This window comes from Triturus cristatus, chromosome 7 (genome assembly GCF_964204655.1).
Source record: "Triturus cristatus chromosome 7, aTriCri1.1, whole genome shotgun sequence".
Classification (NCBI taxonomy): domain Eukaryota; kingdom Metazoa; phylum Chordata; class Amphibia; order Caudata; family Salamandridae; genus Triturus; species Triturus cristatus.
The window spans coordinates 319,939,511-319,961,513 of NC_140590.1; the positions used below are offsets into that span (position 1 = coordinate 319,939,511).

Here is a 22,003-nt window from a genome sequence, read left to right on the forward strand (position 1 = left end):
GGCTAGAAAATCCATTACTGAGTAACACGAGGGGCACACAGATGTCTAAACACAGCTGCCTGGTATTTAATGGTGCAGCAAATCTGCCCCTTAAATAATGTTCTAATTCTCCCTTGTTCTGGCTCCATCACACACCCCAGGAGTACAGGTCTCCTGGTTACATCCTCTTTTCAATTGTTCAAGGTAAGAGGATAGTGGGATGTTGAGGCTTCTAAAGCCCTGACCCCTCTCCCGCCTGGGCTGGTCAGTGTATCCAGCATAAGGGGCTTAGGAGGAAGCTCAGACACTTGGCAAGCTGAGCATCTATCAGACTACAAGGGCCACATGCAGTAGGGTGGCAGGAGCATCTACTGCTGAGACATCCCATTCCTTCAAGAGATGCTCCAGAATTCTCCCTTGGTGAGAAAGAGTAGGGTACCTTCCAATGCACTGTGCTGGGTGGTCTGAGGGAGGGTGGTTTCCTCCTGTTTTACCTGCACTGTGCTGAGTGGTCTGAAGGAGGGTGGTTTCCTGCTGTTTTACCTGCACTGTGCTGAGTGGTCTGAAGGAGGGTGGTTTCCTCCTGTTTTACCTGCACTGTGCTGAGTGGTCTGAAGGAGGGTGGTTTCCTGCTGTTTTACCTGCACTGTGCTGAGTGGTCTGAAGGAGGGTGGTTTCCTCCTGTTTTACCTGCACTGTGCTGAGTGGTCTGAAGGAGGGTGGTTTCCTCCTGTTTTACCTGCACTGTGCTGGGTGTTCTAGAGAAGGGTGGTTTCCTCCTGTTTTACCTACACTGTGCTGGGTGGTCTAGAGGAGGGTGGTTTCCTCCTGTTTTACCTGCACTGTGCTGGGTGGTCTAGAGGAGGGTGGTTTCCTCCTGTTTTACCTGCACTGTGCTGGGTGATCGAGAGGAGGGTGGATTCCTCCTGTTTTACCTGCACTGTGCTGGGTGGTCTAGAGAAGGGTGGTTTCCTCCTGTTTTACCTGCACTGTGCTGGGTGGTCTAGAGGAGGGTGGTTTCCTCCTGTTTTACCTGCACCGTGCTGAGTGGTCTGAAGGAGGGTGGTTTCCTCCTGTTTCACCTGCACTGTGCTGGGTGATCGAGAGGAGGGTGGATTCCTCCTGTTTTACCTGCACTGTGCTGGGTGGTCTAGAGAAGGGTGGTTTCCTCCTGTTTTACCTGCACTGTGCTGGGTGGTCTAGAGAAGGGTGGTTTCCTCCTGTTTCACCTGCACTGTGCTGGGTGATCGAGAGGAGGGTGGTTTCCTCCTGTTTTACCTGCACTGTGCTGGGTGGTCTAGAGGAGGGTGGTTTCCTCCTGTTTTACCTGCACTGTGCTGGGTGGTCTGAAGGAGGGTGGTTTCCTCCTGTTTTACCTACACTGTGCTGGGTGGTCTAGAGGAGGGTGGTTTCCACCTGGTTTTCCTGGGTAGAGTATAGGATTATTCACCCGCACTGTGGTGAGTGGGGGCTAGGAGGAGGGTTTCCAAAGGTCTCTATTGGGTTGAAGAAAGTAAGGTGGCTTCTACTACAGTTTGTTGGGTGGCTGGGAAGATGGTGCTTACCTTTGGTCTTTTGCTGGGCGCTATTTTCTTCACTGTGGAGAACATGCTTACATGGGTTTCTTCTATGGCCTACATTACCAGTTGTAGAAAGCTGATATGCACGTTTTTTTTGCACTAAATCTGCTGCGTAAAGAGCATGCAGTACAGTTTTAGAATTCCTTAAAAAAACATATGATCCGTGTGTTTAATGTGTGTGTTGACAAGCCAAATAGATATTTTTTGTTTCTTTTTATAAAAAAATGATTACCTTCAAACAACAAGCACATTCAGCCAAAAAGTACAATACACCATCCTCAATCAGTCCATTACACCTGCAATCAATTAGGAACGTTCAGGCAAATAGAAGTGCCGATGGCGCCTCCTCACTGCCCTTGTGCAACACAGCACCATGGCTAGAGCACTGACTCTGCGTCACTTCCGCCTCGGGAGATTCTTGAAATGTTTCTACAGTCACAACTGCACTTACAGCATCATCACCGACATCCCCGATGGGCCACAACAAGCTTTGAAGAAGTCCTGGAATGCGCAGGAGGTGTCCGAATCCTTTAAATAAGCCCATGGAATATATTCGTACTTCCTATTGCCTTGAAGTGGTCACCACCCTCATCTTACTGAATGCAAGTCACAGTCCAATATCTGGATAAGGGCCGCCATTCCACCACTCTTGAAGATGCTGGCAGAGTTGAATTTTGTTTTGCTTCAGGGTTATTTCAAGCTTCAATGAGAATTCTTCCTGCATGGCACGGCCTCCCTTTTCCGAGCAGGTAACAGGTGTCCTGCTCCAACTAGCACCACTGACATTATTGTTCCTACTGACCCACAAAGAGTGAATGATGCAAAGCCTACCTTGTATGCCCTAGCTGGATTTCCGAATATCCTAGAAGCCCTGGCTTATGCTCATGTGACACTTATACCAAATAGAGCAGTTGAGCATTTATAGTAGAAGGACGTATGAATGTATATCTAAGTTTTCTAATAAACATTTGTAAATAATCTTTTTAATTCTTAAGAAACTGAAATTGTGTAGGTTGCACTTGTCATAAAACATTTAAATGTGCATTTATATTCTGCAATAACATGTTAGGGAAAGCCTATGTAATGTATGCCGTGTGCTATGATTCCCATAGCATTATAAAATGCAGGGGTTTCAAAGTTAGCATTTAAGGTATCCATATGTTTTTTATACCATATTTTATATGCAGCTGTAGTCATTGTAATTTACCTGGCTCCTCTGCTCCTCCAACTGCTGTGGTTTTAGCAATGCTTTTCAGTCTGCACTTACCAAACCCCGATTTAAGACGCGGTAATAAAATGACTCACAATAAGGTCTAGGTGGTCTGTATTTGTTGCTGATCACTGCTCACTTGGGTGGATGGAGTTGCAATGTTCTTTCCTGATCAGGGCAGTGTTAGTTGTGACTACTCTTTCCCGGGTGAATGATGGTGTCTGCTATGTCTGCCTTGGCAGCGCTGCTTTGCCTACCTCAGCAGGCTTGAGGCACATGTACTCACTGTGTGAGATCCTTGCACTGGCTTTGAGGAGTTCAGCTGCCTCTTCAATCATTCCTCAGGCACCAGCCATACTTGTACTGCTGCACAGAAGGCCTAGAAGTGACTCCACCTGCAGTGTGTGCTAAAATAAATATATGCAAATCAAGATGGGGGGAAGAGGCAGAGGTTCTTTCAGCTTCCTGTTCATAGAGACCAAAGATCCAGAAGGTGGAATGAACCACTTATGTCTTTTACGCCAGAGTCTCTAAAAGGGTTCTTGAGACCCTCAACCATGAAGTCACGGCCTGCAGTGTATGTTTATCTCTGTTCGCGAGATCTGATGGACAGCGTCGTCATCGGGTCTTCACCGCTTGAGTGTCCCGTTCTCCAAGTGATCCTGCATCCTCCACCAGGAGGGAGGCTGTCTGCGTAACGACAGTGGTATGTGCTTAAAATCATCCAGTGGTTCATTCCCCCTCATGATCTTTGGTCTCAAATAAATAAGCACATCACTCAGTACTAATAACACATTGGTCCTTGTGATAAGACCCTGATTCTTGCCACAGGCTTGCAGGGCCGTAGCGTTATCAATAAAATGGTGTTACGACAAATTTCTCGTTCGGGTTCGCTGGTTTGAGCAGACACCGCAAGCTATGTAAATTGCCGGTAAATTCTTCTTCACTGTCCACCCATGCTTGAATCATCATCTTCACATCAAACATGGCTCCCCCTCCCCCACAATGCACCGCTCCATTCATGGAGCCCTGCCAGAGCCTCTGTGTGTACAGCTGCTGCCTGCTGAGGCAGGCTCCACCTGGCATGTCTGAGGGACTGGGCTGCCTGCTGGGAACACAGAGTCCACATTCCCTGATATTTGCATCTAAAAGCAATGATAATAGCGCAAATAAACGGATTTTCCGCACCATTTTTCCATGGCTCCCATTACAAGCTTTGTGCTCCTTTCTCTGAGCTTTTGTGCTCTGTGCTACTAAAGTTTACAGTTTATATGCATTAGTATCCTGCTTGCACCATTAACAATCAAACACTTGACCATGTAAATATCACAGTAAGCAGCGCCTCGACTGCTTCTTAACGCTACCCTAGGTGGGGGGGGGGGGGGGAGGGAAAAAAATGGATCATTTGGTTATTCAGTCGTCATTATTCAGTATTAGTCCTGGGATACCAATGGTAAAGGGCAATATTTCCTGTGTCGCTTCATCCCCGTGTTAGAAAGTGGACTTCAGTGACGTAGTGTTGGCCTTATTACTTCAAGAGATTTGATTGGCAGAAATTAAATGTGTGAATTGAAAACTGTATTTGCAGGATTTTAATTTGTCAGCAGTAAAATGCAAAGTGTTTGATACTAGTACGGCATTGCACCAAATGAACTATTTTGCATTGCTATTAGTAGTGCTTCAATAAATTATTTTTTGTGTGTCGTTGATGACTGTCTTATTTGGGGACAGTTGGGCGTTATGGGTACGTTCCTAACTTATGATCTGGTTATGTTGTCTATGGTGGTATCTGCATTAATGTTATGAAAGAAGTTTTAGGTAAAAATCTAGTAGACAGATGGTCAGATGTAATTATGCAACTGGGGGGCTTTCCACACACGAATTTAGCGCACTTGCCACATAATTCATCACCAACTACATAATTTGCTCAAAGGAATCAAAAGTGAATAGAAACACTGTCACGTGTGTCGTCCCTCGGTGGAAGACTCGTTGCCAAGGTTAACTGCTCATCTTTCAGCAACTGATTGCTCTGTGTAGGAGTTCAACTGATACTAACGAGGTGTATCCCTTGCCTAGATGGTGTTAACCTGTAAAACATTGAAAATAATGAAGTAATATAGCCACAAATTGTGCTATATTACGTCACATAATTTTTGCAATGTCATAGCAGTGGATTATAAATTCAGAACTGAAATTAATAATAGAGGCTCTCTAAGAGACCCATGCATAACAACATATTAGGGACTGGCTTTTCCAATAACACATTTGCTCCTTAGTCTTGCATTTGTATTGCTGTAAATATTGGCTATTACCAGACTTTCTCTCTGTTTGTGCTTTTATATCACAGTTTTTGAGCACTATATAAAAACCTAAAGAATAAACTGTCTGATAGTACTCATGAGGTGTTCCTTCAACAATGATAAAGTTTCCTTCCACTTGCTGTCAGGTGATGATACCTCTCTCGTTTTGCCCCTGCAGGTTCCAGGATGAATCCGGCACGCAGGTCGGCCATTTTAGAATCTGAGCTGACCACAGCCCAAACAGAGCCTACGCAGAATGCCACAGAGAGCCCGGCCAAGCATGACATCTTCTCTGACATGAAGGACAAATTTATGAATGGACTCAACAAGATACCAAGTAAGTGCTGGTTCTGTGTTGAGGGGGGAGTAGCTAGCAGAAGAAAGACCAAGTGAAAGGAGGTGTGTTGAATGTGATGCTGTTACTACAAGAGGGAGACCGATTATAAACTCGCAATGGGAGTGTGTGCAGGAAGTGCAAGAGCGGAAGTAGATTGTGCCGGCGAGGTTGAAAAAGAGGTAGTAGATATGATGAGGTGAAGAAAAGTGCTCTATTCTATGGGAGACTGAATTGGAGGTGGTAGAGGATATGTAAGCTTTAGAATGAGAGGTGGCGCTGGAGTGGTAGAGGGCAGATACACTATGCATAGGAGGTTGAGGTGGTGGTTGAAGGGAGGAGGCAGACTGTGCCAGTGCTGGGTGAGGGTTTGTAGAATGTATAATGGGAAGGTGCACTGTTCATAGGGAGGTTTATTTGAATTGTAGGTGGAAGAGGAGAGGTACACTGTACAACGGGATGCTAGACTGGTGGTGAAACAGGGAAGGTACTCTGTAGAATGGGAAGGTGTACTGATGGTTGAATGGGAGAGGGCGCCATACAACGGGAGGCTGCCACGGAGGTAGAAGAGGTGAGGTGAAGCAAGCCGCACTGATCATCTTGAGGCTCTGCTGGAGCTGGGAGGGTGTACTGATGGTGTAACAAGGAGGTGGTTGACATGGAGGACTGAGGTGAAGTAACGTGCACCCTTTAATCAGTGGTCGAACAGGGGGAGTACACTGTGAAATATGGCATTGTGCTGTGGGAATCAGGAGGAAGAGCAAGAGGCACTATCCAATGGGAGGGAGATATCATGTTCAATTGCAGGGTGTGCTGTCTGTGGGAAAGAGAGTTTAAGCGAGGTATATTGCTCAGTGGGCGTTCAACATATATTTTATTTTTGATCAGAATATTCTGGCTAAATGGTAAAGTGTGGCCCAAGAATTTGGAATTTCGGGGTGTATCCCCAATGCTCACTTGGAATTTTAAGTCTTTACATAATCATCAGCTAATGCAATGTTGTGAGTGCTGAACATGTGCACCACCTGTGTACTATTTCCATTGTAATGCAATGGAGCGGCCCTCATTCACCCATGACTAACTGCTGAGGTACCAGAGCAATTATGCTTAACATAGTTAAGGTCAGCAGGATATTCTAATGTTCTTAATTATTTGTAAGACATGATGTTCACCTTGCACTTCATGGAAATGTTGCAAGCCTGGAGGAAATATCCCTGTTCCAATCCTAAGCGACTGTGAGAGAGAGCTATATATACACACACACACACACACACTCTCTCTCTCTCTCTCTCTCTCACAACAAACTTTTTCCATAGACAAAGTGTTTTTGTTTTGATAATAACTTTGGTGTCGTTTGACTAATCTTCGCAAAATAAAAAGTAGCCTACTTTGCCTAGTTCTGCATGGAAAGTTTCTGAGTGATTTGTCAAGCAGGGGATGAGGAAAATGGGGGGTCCAAAAACAATTTTTCCTCATGCAATGTCCATGGGGATTTTGCTATTTTTAGACACAGCTACAGGCTGAACCGCTGAACGAATGTACACCAAATTTGGCAGAAAGCTAGCTCTTGGTCCAGAAAGAGGCCTTTTGTAATTTGGTGTAAATCTGTCAGGTAGTTTTGGAGTTATTAAAGGAATAAAACTTTGTATATCTAGGGACGGGATCCTCCTTGGATCTTTAGGTACCCGCGAGTACCTGCGGACCCAATTATATATTACTCTAAATGTAAAAAAATATACAAATTCACTAGGAAAAAAATGTTACATAGCCGTTATAGTTAGGTTCACGATTTGCCCACAGAAAAGCATAGAAATTCAGTGTTTTATATTTATACTTATATTTATATTTATCTGAAGAAACTATTATAACTCGTACCATTAAGTAACTTTAGGCCATGAGTTTTAGTTTCTTAACATAAGTATAACTATAAGTATAACAGTAACTGCTGAATTTCTATAGTTTTGTGTGAGTAAAATGTGAACCTAACTGTAACATCCCTGTAACCGTTTTATTGTTTGTGAATATATAGTTATAGAGCATGAGCACGTACCCCATCTGGCCCCCCTAGAGACTCCAGTGGACAGAGTTGCAGTACACCTGATAGCCAATGGAACCAAAAAAGGCTGAATACAATAGAATGAACTCTCTTTGTGAACTTTGTTGTAAAGTATAGAGGAGTGCTTGGAAAATTCTGTTCTCCATGATGGACCTTTTTGGTTTGATATCTTAAGAAACAATGAGTTGGTGGAAACTTTGAGCACTTCTTGGAGTGTAAGAAGCAAACATGGGGGAGCAAGAAGGATATTACATGGGCTGAGGTTTATACCCATAAGGAATACTATACTTTCTGATTAGTACTTCAATTTCTGTTGACCTGTGTGTCACAGGTTCTAGGGTTCCCCAAAGCCCAGAGAGTTTAAGAAAACTTTTAGATTCAAAACTACAGTAGTAATACCCTGGCGTGATATAACAGTAGTTGACATCAGTACATGCAAAACAATGTAATGTGTCACCCTCGTTTACTCACTGTGGCATCTTTCATCATAGATCCCTCTTCTCTGTGTTGTTTTGGAAGGGTTATCCCTATCACAATTGATGTAGGAAGGATGTCTTCTTGATGTGCATTTGACTAGTCTGTCAGTTTTAGATGCTGGTTCATAATGTGTTCTATGGGCTGTGTACACATCCTTAAAATGTACTATTTTGTCAATTGAAGCCGGTGCAAGCTTCACAGGGCGGGAGAGATTTGTGCACTCCATAGGGTCCCCATCAGCATCAATTGCATTGCACATATCAGACTGCGAAGTCTTTTTAGTTAGCGATAGAAAGCATTCTCAATAAAACTGCGATGATCACCATTGAAAGGCAAAGTATGAACATATTCTCTTGATGGTATAAAAGGATAACAATGTCATTGGTACTGCATGTGAAATTAGTTGGCCGGAATGAAATCGGGAAGTTAGATAAATTTGAGGCCGCCATCAAAATATTTGTTTGTGAGGAAATCATTTTGAGGCCATTTTTTGGAAATAATTTGCCAATTGCCAATAAGGTGCCAGATAAATCATGGATGTAGCTTCTTCGATTTGTTTACCTGCAAGATTACCTGGGTGTCATCCCTTAAAAGATCGAAGCCCCAATAATTTGATCAACTTGACAGGGGGAATCAGACATCCAGTAGGTTACAGTGAAATTTGGGTTGAGCGCTATGGAACTCAAACCATTATTTTCTTTGTAATGGCATACAAATGGGTCGGCCATTGGCATTAATTGAGATCAATTTGAAATGAATAAACCCTCAAGTGGCTGACTTCCACAGGCTCATTTGCCAACGTTTTTTCAAGCAGAAATTGATGGTTGGTGGGTCCAAAAGCAACAACCTAGAGCTTTTTCACCAGCTTGTCTACAACAACAACCAGGTCCTATTTACTGAGCAAACTCTGCCTATTGAGATCCCTAAACCTTGGTCTCCAGACGGTGTTGTAGTCAATGGTGGCTTGTTCAATTTGTTTTGAGAGACCCGGCAGGTTGGAAATGGGGCACACATTTGCTGAGACTCAGGGCTGCACACATACCTTTTTTGAGTATTGCTGCTACAGAGAGTTCAGGGATGCTATGTAGTTTAGGTCGATCACAAGGAAACAAATGGGTGGAATTGCCAGTGTGTTTTAATATTGGGAGGTCCAAGGTTAGTTTTTACGAAATAATATGCTGATTTTTGCACAGAGAAATAATGCAGCATTATGGTACAGGGGGTCAGGTTTTGGAGCAGAGGGGTACCAGCAAACGAACAGAGTTTTTACTAGAGCAAGGATTTCTTTGCTACAGCTTTTCTTGAGAGTGGTCTAGGAGAACATCTTCAACATGTGGTTTATCTTTACATCAGGCACTTTCCAGTTGGAGTTCATCTGGAAAGTCTTATGTGGGAGGTAAACAACCTTTACAACGAAACTTTTACAACGCACTACCATTACAACAAAACTTTTACAACGAACGCGATGTAACCACGCGATGCCATTACAACGCAAGTCTTTACATCGACTTGCACTAGATGGCGTGCTAACATTACAAATAGTGTAGTTTACTATCCCAACCCCTTCCCTACTGTTAAGTGGACTGGAGCTGGAATAGTAAATTACGCTTTTCTAATGTTAGCACGCCATCTAGCGCAAGTCGATGTAAAGACTTGCGTTGTAATGGCATCGCGTGGTTACATCGCGTTTGTTGTAAAAACCGCGATGTAACTGCACGCGTTGTAAAGACACGCGTTGTTACGTCGTACATCCATGTGGGATTACACTTGGTTTTGGGCTTGGGATTGACTCTTTAAGCTACTATTGCATTCAAAGGCTCTACAATACGCCTATAGAGCATGCCTCATAACAGATTCAATGACATAAATAGCTGTCCAATGTTTAAATCTTTCCTGGGTCTTTTCCTAACTGGTACTGTGGGTATTGCATTTGCACGTTTGGCTTAGCGGTATTGATCTTTATGACTGAATGGTCTCACCATGCTATGTTCTCTAGTGGTGCTATTGTGGTTGTTATGAATTCTTTGGTGAAGATGAGACAAATTTTGCGTCATCAAGTTAGATCGCACCCTTTGATCAACTGAGTAGTCTTTCATGCAACTCTGTGTTCATCGGTAGCTGTTGAGTTATAGGGAGATGCAGACCCTAAAAACCACAAGCCTGATTTTGAGTTTGGCAGAATGCTGTGTTTTAAAGCAAGTGAATTGACACATGATCTAAGCAGGACCCCAAATGTTTTGCATTGGAGTGATTATCATTGGTAGGAATAGCTGTCCTTGCCAGGATATGTGAAAACAGTTGATGTGATCCAAGGAAAATATTTGCATCTTACAAATACCCCATAGTGTCTCCAGTGTTTATCAATCAATCAATCAGGATTTATAAAGCACGGCTGATCACCCAACAAGATATCCATGCGCTTGTTTACAGTTTTTCTGGGGTCTCGAGTCCCTGCGCTGCCGCGTAGACTGCTAAGGGGCAATGCAAGGTCATACAAGATAAAACTTCTACAATTCCAAATCTCATGCCGCCAAAAATACTGGACACATTGGGGATGCCGCTGATATAGCAGCACCCATGCATGCTTCTACTGGACCATGAGAGCCAGCAAAGCTGGACCCTTCTGCTAGTTCACTGGATCCAATGAGTGCATGTGCATTGTAGATGTTTCAGTCACACTTGAGCATTGCGGCCGTCATTTATGCATTCCAATAAACCTGCATGATTGCTTTGTCTAATGCCTGTGAAGGTAGCTGGTAACGTAGAGGCACTGATGTCCAAAGCTGATGATCATATTTATTCAGGGTTATATCTGAGAATATTCGAGAGCATGGACTAGCACTCACCAACCAGAGATACATGTTTGGCTACAGGTACAAGTTGCATTGTCAGGGATGGGCGCAATGCAAAGAGAAATTTTGGAACTCGATTAATAGTGTAAAAGGGAGTGTGACAGGAAGTGAGAGAGAATAGGTGAGAGAGTGGTTGAGAGTGTGTCTATAAAGATAAATGTGCCGGTGTCAGGAAAAGGCAGTCTTAGAGCATGACTAGTGAGTGTGGTCCTACGTCTCGGAAAGCGTTGTTATTTGTTGGCTCGCCTTGTCTGGGATCTTTCTACTCTGAGAGAACCCGCAAAGCCAAGTGAACAGAAGAAGACACGTGTATTTCATGACATCAGTGGGAAGCAGGTTTAAAATTACTAGAAACAGACTGATGTCTGGAGGCAAAAGGCTTCTGGGTTTATTTGCATGTGTGACTAGGATGACGAGGCTAAGTACAGGAGGAGTTAGAGGTGTGATAAAGTAGTGAGGATCATTACTTAATTAAAAAAAAAAAAAGTGCCAGGGCCCTTGTCAGAAGACCACTGCAGCTTGCACCACCCATTGCCAGGATCAGGTTACCAATGACAAGTCAGGCTTTTTATACATCAAAAATTACTAATACTTGCCACCCAAGCTACTCTTTTATGCTTTGGTTGGCAGGTAGTAGTCATTTTTAATGTATATAGTAGATTCAACAACTGTTGTTGTCTTCATCACAAAATTAGGCAAACAGCACCACCATGTGGCTGGCGTTGGTGTTGACAATTAAGACAATTGGTGTTGACAATTAAGTGCCGGTGCCCAGCATTTAAATGTCTTTAAATTGACCATCAAGGCGGAAATAAGCCAGGTCACAGGATATAAACTAAATAAATTTGGATCACCTAGCATGTTCCACCAAGCAATAAGAAAGAGCTCCATTCTTTCCTGGTGCTGATGGAATATTACCCATAATTAACTAATTCTTTGGGGATAAAAATGCTCGGGTGTTGAGTCAGTTGGTAACAAACAGATGAAAATGTTCATGGTATCAGCATTACCGAGGAGCATTTAATAATCTGAAGGGGAACATGAGCAAAAAGCCCTCCTGACACTGCTTTGATGTTTGAGGAAACACCTGGCTGGCCTTGAAAACAAGTGACATATGAATAGTGTTAGTTGCAGAGAGGGAGTTACAGACATCACTGTATCCAATTGGGCTCCAATCAGAATACATTCATTCATCTGGTCGCAATCAAAAGATCACATCATAAGTTCCATGGATACTGCTGTGATGAGGATTGTATGGCAAATGTTCAGATTGCGGGAGCCCTGTGGCTTTCACACTTGCATTTGAAGGGAAGAGGCTTTAGATATTATGGTTGTCAAGAAGGATCTGTGAGTGTCAACGGTAGAAGGGCATTTTAAAACTGCTACTAAAGAGAAATTTTGGCTTAGGTTGGTGGAAAAAGGTGCCAGCCTGTTACCATTATGTCAATCTACATAAGATGCGCGTTAGGTCTAGCAATGAATAGCCACGTCATGCCATAGATGGTAAAGGATGAGTGCTTGGCAGGTCCTTGAGGGTGATAAGATTAGGCCTGTTGTATCTCTCTGCAGGTAAAATAGAAGCTTACTCGAGTTGCACATGAAGAACATCTTGTGTGAGGGCTCATTAAAAGATAGATCTAATAGATATATAAGTGCCCAGAGATGGGCTGTAGGTGGAGAAAGTAGACAAATAATTTATAGCAAGAGGATGTCATTAGGCTTGTTCTAGAATGTTGAACATGTACTCATAAATAGTTTGGGGTAGTGAGCATCTAAAATTATACCCTATATGTTGTGATCAGAGAGGTTGCACGTCTACAATGTGGTTACAAAGTTGGACGTGTGCACATTTTCCCAGGAGTCGTATCAAGGTTTGCAATGGTAGAGATCAGGCGTAACTTGTTTAAGTCTGTGTCTTCCACAGGCATTTTTTTAAGATGGGGGACACCCTGCCCCGATTTTAAGCTTTCTGGTATAACGCCTTGAAGTAGAGAGGCATTCACAATCTTGGTCCATAGTGGCAGTATCAAAGATTTTATCGTATTCAAAGCTTTATTCGAGGAATATACTCATAAAAGCACAAACATACATTTAAAATACATCACATTAAATTTTTTTCCTATTTATACATACTTTTAAAACAGTTGTGCGTACATAAACAATAAAAATCTTTGGTGTACATTTACACAGAAATCACTTGATACCCCAGTTATATTACATTAATAGAAATTGCCCTCCGTCTAATGGACCATGCCCACCCCAGATACCTTGCTGTTCCTAGAACAATAGGCATATCAGTGGCGGTGCAAACAATTCGTAGCGCCTCAACACCCCTGGATGTCCCCAGATTTCTACAAACAGGAGCTAACCAAACTCTTTATCTTATTGAAGAAGTTAAAGGGTAGAGGATCGAAAAAGTGGCTGGGGGTTTCAATGATGTAAGAATTTTAAGGATTGGGCCTTCATTAAAGGTTTTGAAGGGAGACCATGAGGCATTGTTTTTGAGGGTGCGTCCTGATGGGCAAATGGTTATGGCCACCAGAGAGGGGGAAAGGGTGTCGTTGGGAAAGAGAGAATGATGCTTCAAAAGCCGTCTGCAGGTCAATCTTCATGTTTTCGGTCTTCTCACGGAAAAAGGAGGCAAATTCTTCACAACTAGGTAATAAGCTAGGTCCCGCTTGGGGGGCCATTTGAATGTGTTTTAACTAATTCAAATAGTTTTTTTGGTTGGTTTTTAGCTTGGTCTAATTGGTTCCTAAAAAAGTTTGCTTTTGACCTTCTGATGTTTTTGTAGTAGGTGTTCCTAGTAGCTCTTAGAAGCTTAAGGGGATCAAGGGACGGGGAGGCTCTCCACCAACGTTCAATTAGTTTTAAAGTACATCCATATGAATTGAGGCTTCCATCGTACCTGTGTTTGGAGTTTTTGGTGGACAGTCTTTTTAGTTGTAGGGTGCAACTGATGCTAGGATAGTTGTCATGGAACTGAAGTAGAGGTTTGTAAGACCCTTTACATCTGATAAGTCTTCAGGGTAAGGAAAGAGGTTGCCACTGAGTAGATTGATGTTAGAATTTTTTAAGCTCCTTTTCCATATTTTATGTTTCATTGGTCGAGCTGAGTTTAGTCTTACAGCTTCATTAATGAGGAATGTCATTAGGTAGTGGTCCAACCAATCACAAGGGAGGATCAATTCCAGTTGAATGGAATCAGCCTTGGCAATAACAAGATCTCAGATTAAACCCTTATCATTTGTGGGGCTGTTGCAGATTTGATTCAAGTCAAGGTCCAAAAGGAATGCTTTGAGGCTGTTCACAGCAGAGTCATTTAGATTATTCCAATGTAGGTTGAGATCGACGAGGAAAATTTGGGAGCCTTGTTGTCCTGTGTTTGTAGTAATGATATCCATAAACTTTTCAATGTTGTGTCATGGATCCAAATCAGTTCTTCCTTGCTGCGTTGTAGAGAAGTATGCATTTTGAATAAAAGTATAGAAGAGGGCCGTGGTAAAGCAGGAAAACTGCAACTCAAATTATGATGCCACGTACAAGATAGAACGTTCCTTGCTGAGATGTGTTTACTGTACAAAGTCCTAGATATGTCGACCAGGGTTTGACTTTGTATCAGTCACCTCCAGCGGTGTGAAAGGCTGGCAGCGAATAGGTTGTGCTTCATGATATGAGTCTGTGGGGAAAAAGTTAAAGTTGGGCGTGATGAGTGGCATTGGAGTGTGGAGTGGTAATGGTAATGTATAGTTGCATCAATTTTATCTTCAGAGGAAACAAAATTGATTATGTGAGTCCCGTTCAGTGAGGAGTAGGACATGACTGATGGAAGAAGGCATCTAGACATGTCAAACACCCACATAGGTATCTTCCTGAATAAAATGGTGAACTAATGGAGAGTTAATGCATTGTGATTGGGATGCAGCATATGAACCAAAGCTTGTAGTGAGAGTGTTAGCGTTGTATGAAATGTGAGAATTTCTTTGTATGTGGTTATATATATATATTAGGTCTATAGTTCTTGTACTTGGTGATCATTGTTGTGTCATATAGTGTTTGTTTTTATTATAAATAGTGTCAAGAGGAAGATGAATTTCTAATCTGGAGTTATGGAATATTATTTGTGTAATGATGATTGAGGAACATGTGGAATCTGAGGAGGGAGGTGGCCAGGAGGTTGAGAAAAATAGTTGCTGTCCAGCCTGTGAGCTGCTGGTGGTGAACTGTTGTGAGAACTAAACGTGAAGAAGATTACCTGGCCTTTGCTATTTCTGCATATTATAGATTATTTGTTTATGGACATTTTCTATGCGTCAGACCTCCCAGGGTCCCAGAGATACTCAGCAGAGGAAAATTTTACAATTTTTTCCTATCTGGAAGAAGATGTTTCCAAGGTAGTGTGTGTAACATTTGTTGATTGCCATAGAGTACGTGAACGGAGCCCAATGGCTTTGGAAGAGGCTCGCTTTCAAACAAGCCACAGACCACATACATTAGCTGCTAGCCCTGGCTCACCCACAGTGGGCTAATTAAGGGAACTGCATGGCTTGTATGGGTAGATGGAAATTAGTATGGATTATGCTTTCTATTACATAGAGATGCCGGATTTGAGGAAGTCCCTAGTCCATTGATAGGCAATTGTAATAGTATTGCCTGCATAGGCGCCTGCTGTGTTCAAGGTATCAGTTAACTCGAAAATGGCTGAAGCAATTGGTACTGAACACAGCCAGGAGGGATGGAAGAGAAGCTGTCCTTATGCTGCTAAGGTACAGGGACTCATAATATAGGCAGCAGCCACGTACATTTAAGAAACTGGGGGCCTAAATTATACATTGCAGGATGGGGTTAACTTCGTCAGGGCAACAAGGTAAATTCTTCATTACCTTGACAGAGTCCCCACTGGCCAAATTTAGAAATGACCTCCATTCTGAAGCATTGGCATGAAATGCTGTCACAGTGGTTCCTGCCAATGTTTTTTTAAGTTTGGTGCATGGCTCTGTCAACATGATGGAGCCACCTGTCAAACATATATTTTTTTAATTTTCACTAAGAAAAATCACAAAGCAGAATTTTCTTTTTGAATTTAAAAAAAGCAATGCCCCTTGCCATTAGTCTAATCACCCGTGGCGAGGGGGCATTGGAAGGTTTTCGCTGCCCCTTACCTCCAGGGCTTTAGTGGCAGTGATGGGCAGTGAAAACTGACCTGTATGCCCGCCCATCTAAATTATGTGAGTAGACACAGAAGTCAGCATCTTACGACCCTTACTCCGTCGGGCCATCAGAGAGGTGCAACCATGGGGAAGACTTAGTAGTCTCTGTCCGTCCACGTTTAAATCAGGTGGGCGGACTGTCATGTTCTCAATAAGGAGAACCCGTCGCTGCTCCAATGGAGTATCCTTACCGCCAACATATAAATCAGGCCCTAGATTGCTACAGTGTTTGACGGAATAACAGGGGATCCATTTCTTGTAATTATAAGCTTACTAAGCTTAACTATTAGACAGTGGAATATGTATGTTGAGGCTAACAAAAATATTTTAAATTGGGTTGTAGCTGTTCTATCATTATCGCACTTACATCAGTTCAAGTACTTTGAGACCTTTTCTGCTGCAAGTTCCACCTGCAGAAATACAATAATTAATCAATGGAGGGAGGGAGGGCAGCGTTGTGAGGTAATGCTGTGCTCGTCATTGCCATAGTAACACCCACGCGGCTCATTTCAGTTGTCCATCTGTTTACCTGACATTTGTTTTTCATTCATTCTTTCTTCCATGTTTTTGTTCCTCACCATCGGCTTTCCTTTTCAATGTCAAAGGTCATGCTGGTAAAGGTAGGTACTCATACCCATCCCACCATCCCATGTCTGGGCTGAACTGTGGTGTTAGTTTACAAATTCCCACTTTCTTGAGTTATCTGTGAGATGTCATTTGTTACTGTTGATGACCAAAAGATTATAAGATAGAGGAATATTGCCATTTCTGGATTTGTACGCCGCAAATATGTGATATGTATATCATCCCTCCATTTGCATTCGCCGGACACAAGATAACTTTATTGTCTTCTGTTTACATACAACATTTTAATCCTCAATAGGGCTAGGTATGATTTCTAGCTAATTTTGTTCCTACAAATCCTTATTTTCGCCTTTACATATTTGCATGATATGAAGTGCACCAAGTGAGAACTCGGTATACAAATGAGAAAGTAACCACTGGGCCAGTACCAATAACTGCAGTTTGCGAGTGCAAAACGAGTGAGGCACACTTGTTGTGACTCAGATCTAGCCATCGAGATACAATATGATTCTCAATCAGCAGTTCTTTAAATGGCAGGTACTGTCAGTCACTAAGTACCTTCTTGCTCCAACAATCTACTCCTGGGCTAATAAATTCTACCACTTGATTACATGACCTTGTTGGTTCTGATGAAAACCCTTCCACTTCCAGGAAGGAGAGGGTCCTAAGGATGTCCTGCCTTAAGAAAAGATCCTTCAAATTCCGGGTTCATGAAGGTTGCATGGGGATATAGCATTATACCTCTGAAAAAACTAAGTGTGGGGATATGCCAAGCCTCCTATGTGAATCTTGAAGTAGGACTAAAACGACTACAGCATTACAAGCGTTCCCCCCTGTGGACAACGTTACATCTACCGCTGTATGGCAGAGTCACAAGAATGATCCTGCTTCCACATGCCGTGTACTACAGATAAGCGTAGGATACTGAGGGAACGCTGAATAGTTGGTAAAGTTACAGAGAATGATGTAGACATTCATGTGCAGATAGAATATATATTTCCCTGCCCTTTCTCAGCATATTTATCTGTGTCTCTATCAAAGTCTACGTCAATGTATCTGTTGTAGTTTCAGCCCGTCAATGCAAAGAAATTCATTTGTCTTTGTCTAGCTATCTATATACATACTGATCGTTCTTCCATTAAACCTATGGACCAACATATATATATATATATATATATATATATATATATATATATATATATATATATATATATATATGTAACCATCTGTCAGTATTTCTGTCTGTCAGTCAATCTATACAAAGTATACCTTTGTACATCTTTCCATCCATCCATCTATTTACATATCTACCCGTTTCTCCATCTATCTGTCCATTTAACTCTCCATCCATCTAGCCACCATTCCTTCCAACTTTATATCATTCCTTTAATCTGACAACCCATCTGTCGGTCACTCTTTCCACTTGTCTGTTTGTCTCTCCATTTTTCTCTACCTCTCTTATCTCCCTTCTCTGTCTCTCCATCTATCTATCCTACCGCTTGTCTGTTCTTCTGTCTTGTAATCTATCTCTACCTCTATCTCTTTCCCTTTATCTGTCTCTTCTTCTGTCATTGCATCTGTCTATCCATTTGCTTCGTCGCCAATATACATATCTATCTCTGTACATATCACCCTCCACCTATCTCTCCCTCCATCTGTCTCACCATCTATCACTCCATCTGTCTCGTTGTCTGTCTCTAGATCTACCTATCTCACTCTCTCTAGCTGTATTTACTTCTCTCTCCACCTCCAGCTGTCCCTATAAATCTCCCTCCCATACTCATCCGCTCAGCCCCACGCACCCTTGCGCCCTCTGACGCCTGCTCTTGCTCCACGCAGTTCCTCCATGGGCCCTGGCAGCCATCTTGATTGTCGTCGGCCTGCTGCTCCTCTGCTGCTGCTTCTGCATCTGCAAGAAATGCTGCGGCAAGAAGAAAAAAGGCAAAAAGGGCAAAGACAAGATGAAAGCCCAGATCAACATGAAGGAGGTGAAAGACCTGGGCAAGAGCTACATCGACAAGGTAAGGGGTAAGGGTTGTATCACAGTGGTATGCCTATTTGCACCCACAGGGTACCTACTATGGACGATTCATTAGTATATGCTTGCGTCAAGGACAGGCCTGCAGGTGAGAGTGTCAGGTGTGTTGGTAAGGCTCTGGGAACAGCACTGCCACTGAGAAAGCATTAAACACAATGCTTTATTAAACATCCATTTAACGCTTTATTTGTTTGGGAAGCTAGATAGCCTGCAAATGTATTTAGCATTTAGAATTACGGGGAATCATTCACAGACCTCTTTTCTGTGAAACACAAGCTTAGAACCAGTTGCAGACATTCAATAAGAAGGCTTACCCATATAATTTACTGATTTATATCTGTAGATGTATATATCTAGATGTAAAGATATATATATATATATATATATATGCATATATATATATATATATATATATATATATATATATATATATATATATATATATATATATATATATATATATATATATATATATAATCTACTGGCGGTCGCCAGTAGATAGTTATAGTTAGGACCTGTTTTCCATAGGAAATCCGCAACATTCTATTGGGAACATCTTTGGCGCCGGTTGACGAATCCTCGCGAAATTCTCCAAACTTTTGGCCAGCTCCGCTCCGCTCCTACCCTGAAAGTTTTGCGGTGATCCGTCAAGCGGGGGCCGAGAAAAAAGGGGGGTCCCAAAACGCTTTTTCCCCATGCAATTTCCCATAGGATCTGTTGTCGCAGCTACAGCCCAAACCGCTGAACGGAATGACACCAAATTTGGCAAAGAGGTAGTCCTCAGTTCGGACTCGTGCCTTTTGCACATTTGGTGTGAATCTGTTCAGTAGTTCCTGAGAAAATTAGGGTAAAAAAGTTAGTGATATCTATGGCCGCGGACCGTACCCGCACCGTAAGCGAACCCTCCCCGAACCGAGCGCGCACCCTCCCGATCGCGCGCTGAATGCTAATTGGCTGTCGAGCGTCTCTCTAAATTCAAAACCAGGAACTGTTGGCGGCCATTTTCTGCCTTGGTAGAAGCGAGGCTGAAGAAGCAAGGGAAATAAGTGCGTAAAACATATAAAGGGGGCAGAGTGGAAATACTTTGACCCTCTAGAGGTCCCCCTGGGGCCCCCCTTTTTAAAAAAAAAAACGGCGAAATGCGCGCATGGTACGCGCATCCTATCGCGTTGGATGCACGGATCCTCTCACGGTGGGTTCGCGGATCCAAAAACATTGAAAAAAATATATAAAATAAAGATAAAAAAATATTTTGAAAAATATAAAAAAATATGTTTGAAAAACCCATTAAGTTCAAATAATATTTTTTAATTTTTAAAAGAATTAATTGAAAAAATACATTTAAAAATGGTGATAAAAGAGTATTTTAACACAAATGTAATTAATGAAATGACACACTGAATTTGAAAAATATAGAAATCCAATCAAAATCATTAAACATAATATCTTCAGAGATATGTTATAGATAGGAATTAGCATTTAAAAAACCTTTGAAATTCACTGAAAAAAACATAGGTTTCAGGCCTGATAAAGTTAGGAATTAGCATTTAAAAAACCTTTGAAATTCACTGAAAAAAACATAGTGTTTCATGCACGTTATAGTTAGGAATTGGCATTTAAAAACCTTTGAAATTCACTGAAAAAACCAAATGTTTCAGGGGCGTTATAGTTAGGAATTGGATGCACGGATCCTCTCGCGGTGGGTTCGCGGATCCAAAAACATTGAAAAATATATATAAAATAAAGTAAAAAATATATTTTGCAAAATATAAAAAATATGTTTGAAAAACCCATTAAGTTCAAATAATATTTTTTAATTTTAAAAAGAATTAATTGAAAAAATACATTTAAAAATGGTGATAAAAAAGTATTTTAACAAAAATGTAATTAATGAAATGACACACTGAATTTGAAAAATGTAGAAATCCAATCAAAATAATTAAACATAATATCTTCATTGATAAGTTATAGATAGGAAATAGCATTTAAAAAAACCTTTGAAATTCACAGAAAAAAACATAGGTTTCAGGCCTGATATAGCTAGGAATTAGCATTTAAAAAATCTTCGAAATTCACTGAAAAAACCATAGGTTTCATGCACGTTATAGTTAGGAATTGGCATTTAAAAAACCTTTGAAATTCACTGAAAAAACCAAAGGTTTCAGGGGCGTTATAGTTAGGAATTGGCATTTAAAAAACCTTAGAAATTCACTGAAAAAACCAAAGGTTTCAGGGGCGTTATAGTTAGCTGGACATTTCCCTCGTACAAAACCCTAGAAATTCCCCAGTTATAGTTAGTTCAGCTAATTATAACTCGCACCCCCGCAATGCACTGCTGATGACGTCACATATTACATCACTCATGACATGGTCAGTGACATCACTGATGACATCTCAAATGACATCACTGATGACATCATCCAGTGAATGTGTGTTTTTCTTAAAAGTTTAAATATGTTTTATATATTTATAGTGAAAGGCCTATGGAAGAATGAGTGGGTGTATAAGTGTGTGAATGGGTGATTTTCTAGGTGCGTAACTGACTCCATAAGTGAGTTATTAAATGTATCTTACTGCAGACTAGTGACTAAACTGTGTGAATGTCTGTATGTGTCTGTGTGTTGGTGTATAAGTGGCTGCATGGTTTTGTGAATAGCTATATGAGTGTCTATATGGGTTATTGATTGGTTGTCTGAGTATCTGTATGGGTGCCTGAGTGTTTGTATGGGTGGGGTGTGTGTGACTCTGTGACTAGATGTGTGAGTGGGTGATTCAGTGGGTGCATGTTTTTAAGAGTGCATCTGTGATGGACTGTATGGTTGGGTGAGTGTATGTATAGGTGTGTTAGTGATTGAATGTATCAGTTGTACATGTGTCAGTAACTACATATGTGAAACGCAGTGTATATGTGTGTAAGAGTATATAACTATCTATATATGAGAGTGTGTGATTTTGGGAGTGGCTGTATGCGCTATAGTGTAAGAATATCTGTGTCATGTGCTGTTTGTTTTTCTGCAGGAAGACACAGAATTTGTTAGTATTTTTATGAGTAAGTGAACTTGAGTGTTTTTAACTGTATAAGTGAGTAAACTTTACTGTGATTAATTATTTGCATGACTGACTAGATGTATCAGTACCTCAACGGATGATTGGCGGTGTGTGAGTGTCTATATAGGTGTATAAATGCACAGAGTGACTGTAAGTCTGAGTGACTGTACAGGTGAGTGAGTGGAGATGTATGTAGACCTAAAAGTCAATGAGTGGGTGAGTAGTTATTGGTATTGGAGTACCTATGGTTGTCAAAATGGCCGTCTGAAATTTTGAGTCGGTGTATCAAAGGTTATATTAGGGTGTGAGAAGATGCACTAATTTATCACATGGA

The 22,003-nt window shown here is 41.7% G+C and overlaps 1 protein-coding gene across 1 annotated transcript in view; it reads left to right on the forward strand.

The window, feature by feature from the left end:
- The window catches only part of SYT5 (synaptotagmin 5), a 493,558-nt gene that overhangs the window by 294,443 nt on the left and 177,112 nt on the right, over positions 1 to 22,003 (forward strand). The window contains exons 2-3 of the mRNA XM_085616399.1: positions 5,248 to 5,406; positions 18,423 to 18,604. Of these exons, the coding sequence (XP_085472525.1) occupies positions 5,256 to 5,406; positions 18,423 to 18,604 (333 nt within the window). The 5' untranslated portion in view covers positions 5,248 to 5,255. The remainder of the gene's footprint in view (positions 1 to 5,247; positions 5,407 to 18,422; positions 18,605 to 22,003) is intronic.